This window comes from Populus euphratica, unplaced genomic scaffold, assembly GCF_000495115.2.
Source record: "Populus euphratica unplaced genomic scaffold, PopEup_1.0 scaffold5472.1, whole genome shotgun sequence".
Lineage (NCBI taxonomy): Eukaryota > Viridiplantae > Streptophyta > Magnoliopsida > Malpighiales > Salicaceae > Populus > Populus euphratica.
In genome coordinates this window covers 1-3,914 of record NW_011505248.1, presented here as the reverse complement: position 1 = coordinate 3,914, position 3,914 = coordinate 1, and the positions used below count along the sequence as shown (strand labels likewise).

The 3,914-nt window shown below is 36.3% G+C and overlaps 1 protein-coding gene across 1 annotated transcript; it reads left to right on the top strand.

The window, feature by feature from the left end:
* Window positions 1-4: 4 nt before the first annotated feature.
* Window positions 5-3,908, top strand: LOC105120199 (uncharacterized; the record flags this gene model as incomplete). Its single annotated transcript, XM_011018391.1, has 6 exons — window positions 5-202; window positions 954-1,159; window positions 1,405-1,687; window positions 2,401-2,508; window positions 3,488-3,729; window positions 3,833-3,908. Coding segments are annotated over 6 exons (1,113 nt in total), but the record flags the coding sequence as incomplete, so codon positions are not given.
* Between the last annotated feature and the right edge of the window lie 6 nt (window positions 3,909-3,914).

Here is a 3,914-nt window from a genome sequence, read left to right as displayed (position 1 = left end):
TCTCCCTCTGCTCCTCTCCTCTAATCACTGTCGCCTTCAAACGCCGCCGTCTCTTTCTCTATCATTCCCATTTTCTTATCCTCTTCGCGCCACTATTACCGCAAATTCTAGACAAATCAAAACCCTAATTCTTGCTTCGTCGAATTCAGATTCTTCCTTCGACGGATTCGGTTTTAATCGAGAGCCACGTTCCACCGATAAGGTTAGTTCACATCTCTAATCCTCAGTCTACTGTTTTTCTCCCTCTCTCTTAACTGAACTGAATTGGTTTAGATTGGATTTTGTTTTATCTTATTGGGTGTAAAATTTATGGAATTAGAATTTTACGGACTTGATGATTGTTGATGGGATTTTTGGAGTTTAGGCTTACCCGAGCCTCTTGAATTAGTTGGATTGCTGGTGAGCAGAGAAAAATAGGTTCAAGACTCTACTGAATTTGATACCACTGGCTTTGTTGATGATGAAGAAATTACGAAACAAAAGGATCGTGGTATGATTCGGGAGTTAAATTTGGCGTATGCTTGAATTTAGATAGCATATTTGGTATCGAATTTTGGCAAAATGTGTAATTTGAAGTGAACTGAATTTTGTAATATTTACTGTTTTTACATTTTTACAGGGAAAGGAGAGCAAATAAGAACCACTGTAGATAATTCATTAGATGGAAACTGTTTTTGTAGAATGAGATTGTACATCGTGAATTTTCAATGATAAACTCCTTGCGTCTCATCTTGCAATGTAAAATGGTTCTTTAAGTTATTTGGTTTGTGATTTCGTTTTCGTTTTACTAGTCAGTCATGTTAATTTTGTAGCTAGACGATAACCAGCAGGCAGGAAAACCAATTGGCATGTTGTATTCAAGATTATTTGCAGTTGGTCTTTGATTAATTTCTATCTTTTTCTTGAAGAATTCATATGATATTCGTAATGATTGAGAGCGTATGTTCTTTCAGAAATCACTTCTTTCAGAATTGATACAAGAGATAGAGCCATTAGATGTGAGCCTTATCCAAAAAGATGTTCCACCTGCTACTTTGGATGCTATGAAGAGGACCATCTCGGGCATGTTGGGCTTACTTCCATCAGACCGATTTCAAGTTTTTATTGAGGCTTGGTGGGAATCTCTCTCAAAGTTATTGGTCTCTTCAATGATGACAGGGTACAATAATTCATTGCTTTTGTCATCTAGCTTATATGGAACATGATGTGATCTGTCTAGGCCAATTTGGATATCTGATGATCAAAAGACAAAGGAAATTATTAATTTTTATTGTGGTCGATTCTTGCATGGGTTGTAGTAGTTTTTGAACACTTGATGCATCATAGGACATTTTGATCAGCTGCCTTTCGTTTGTTGTTGTTATTATTAGATATCCATGAATTATATTTCTCCATGAACTGCAGGTATACACTACGAAATGCTGAGTGTAGACTTTGCCTTGAAAGAAACCTTGATATACACGAAGAAGATTCTGAAAAGCAAGTGCAGGGAAATTCAAAAAACAATTTTCAAGGGTTAGTGCTAGAGAGTGAAGAAACAAATCAAAGTCTTGGAAAAGATACTGAATTTGAAAAAATTGCAGAAGACCTATCTGATGACATCAATATCCAAGGCCTTGGTGAAATATCCCTTGAAGCTCAGCAATATATTCTTCATTTACAATCTCATTTATCTTCTGTGAAAAAGGTATGCAATAGCAATTTAGAAATTCCCTCGGAACACAGACAAGTCAGAGTTTATTTTTTTGTATCATTTGGGATGATAATTAATGATAAAAATATCCTACAAAATGGAGCTGTTGGTGGCTTGGTAGAAGAATATGATTACCTGGATGTCCTATAAAGGCATCACAAAGAACGCAGCCTTTTGGAATAAGAGGGGGTTTTCATAGGAATCTAGGAATCCTCAGGCTGCTGAAATGGGAAGCTTTGCTGAGTGGACTTATATGAGTTGTTTGAAAGCTAATCAGAGGATGCTTGTTTATCAGCATTCTTGTGAGTATCATGGGTTTTGGTGCTTAGGATTTCCTTATGAGAACACATTTTGTTAACTTTTTGACTGTGTGCTTGCCTTTTTAATTCTTATGAGGCTGTACGTAATCTATCTAGTTGATTATGTACATATCACACGTATTTGATGCTTTACATTTCCCTTTTCTCTGAAGGCCTATGTGTCTCTCCTGGTATCATATCCTTCTCAAGAAAGAAGAGATGTGCTGTTATTTAGGAGAGGAGAAGTTCCATTTCTAATTATATTAATTTGCTTTAGTCTTGTCATTCTTTGATAATGATATAACCCATCTTTTTTGTTGTTCAATTCGTATGGTGTCAACAGACACGTTTATTTTGTTCAGGATGTGTTCTTATATGTCTTTTATTTTCCTTTTATTTCTGTTGAAGGAACTACATGAAGTTAGGATGAAAAGTGCTGCTCTTCAAATGCATCAATTAGTCGGCGAAGAAAAGAATGATTTACTGGACTACTTAAGGTCACTACAACCAGAGAAGGTGATTATTATTCCCAAGCTCATTTTCCTACAGAATCTCTTCTTTTGAAATTTGCCTGATGTTTTCAAATCACTGAATGCTTTGCATAATATGATATGCCACTATCAGATGTGGTTGTTGCATGCTTCATATCAAACTGGTTGATTACAGGGTGTAATGCCTGTAGTAGTCTAGTACTAGTATGATCTTGCTTTTGTTTATTACGTTTGCAAAAGCTTGTTATTGGCTCAAACATGAGAGTGGTGATTTTGTGTGATAATACTTTCTGACCTGCAAAATTTCTTGATGTTCCTGTTTCTTCATCAGAATAAGCTAAGAAAGGATTCTTTGATTGCAATTCCAGTAGTTTGAAGTTTGAACATTCAAAGTCATTTTTTTCTCGTTTTCTTTTGCAGTAGTACTGAGTGAAAAGCTATTTTGTTTTTCAAGTATTTGGTTTTAGTTTCTTAGTTGGATGCTGTTTCCAGGGCTTTTGATGTGCAATGATTTTTTTTATTTTCCTTTTCTTTTTCCCAGCATTTGGTAAGGCATGCCGGCTGTGTTTTCTCAATACACGGGGAGTTACCTGCAAATTCTAAAGTCATGAATATCCATCTGATCTTGAGTTCCTTCCAATAAGTTCAATGTTTATATGATCTCCTTTTCTAATTATGTTGATAGCAGTGATGGTTTTTGGCTTTTGGTTTAACTGTTGGCCCTGCTTATTGCAATCTTAAATGTAGTTACATGTTCTTACACTAGTATTAATGTTTTTTTAAGTGTTTAATTATGAATCCGCTACAACCCCAATAGTACTATGATTTATTTTTGTTCTTGCATAAAGCCTGGAGGCGAAGGTGTTCTGTCAGTAATTTGTAGATCCTATTCCTACTTGCGTTTGGCCAAGTTCTTTATTTCTATGCACAGCAAAACCTCAAGCAATGAATTGCTTGGTTTATTTTAGATATGCTGCTAATATATGTGGTTGTGACATGAACAGGTTGCTGAGTTATCCGAACCAACATTCCCTGAATTAAAAGAAACGATCCATTCTGTAGTCCATGGTCTCCTGGCAACCCTTTCTCCTAAGATGCATTCTAAGACTCCTCCACAATCAGAGAACACATCACCTGGATCGCTAAATATTGGAGTTGATTGTGCTGAACTTGTTGAGAACACTTCGCTTCATTTCCAGCCCCTCATTTCATTGACAAGGGACTATCTGGCACGACTACTTTTCTGGTGAGGCCTTTTCATTTAACTCTTTTCTCACGATGTTCTTCCCTCTGGCAAAAGATTTTAATAGCATTGCATCCGTTCTTTTTTTTTTTTTTTCCCCTTCAAGGTGTATGCTTTTGGGGCACTACCTGCGAGGCCTTGAGTACCGAATGGAGCTGATGGAACTTCTATCCTTGACAAGCAATGAA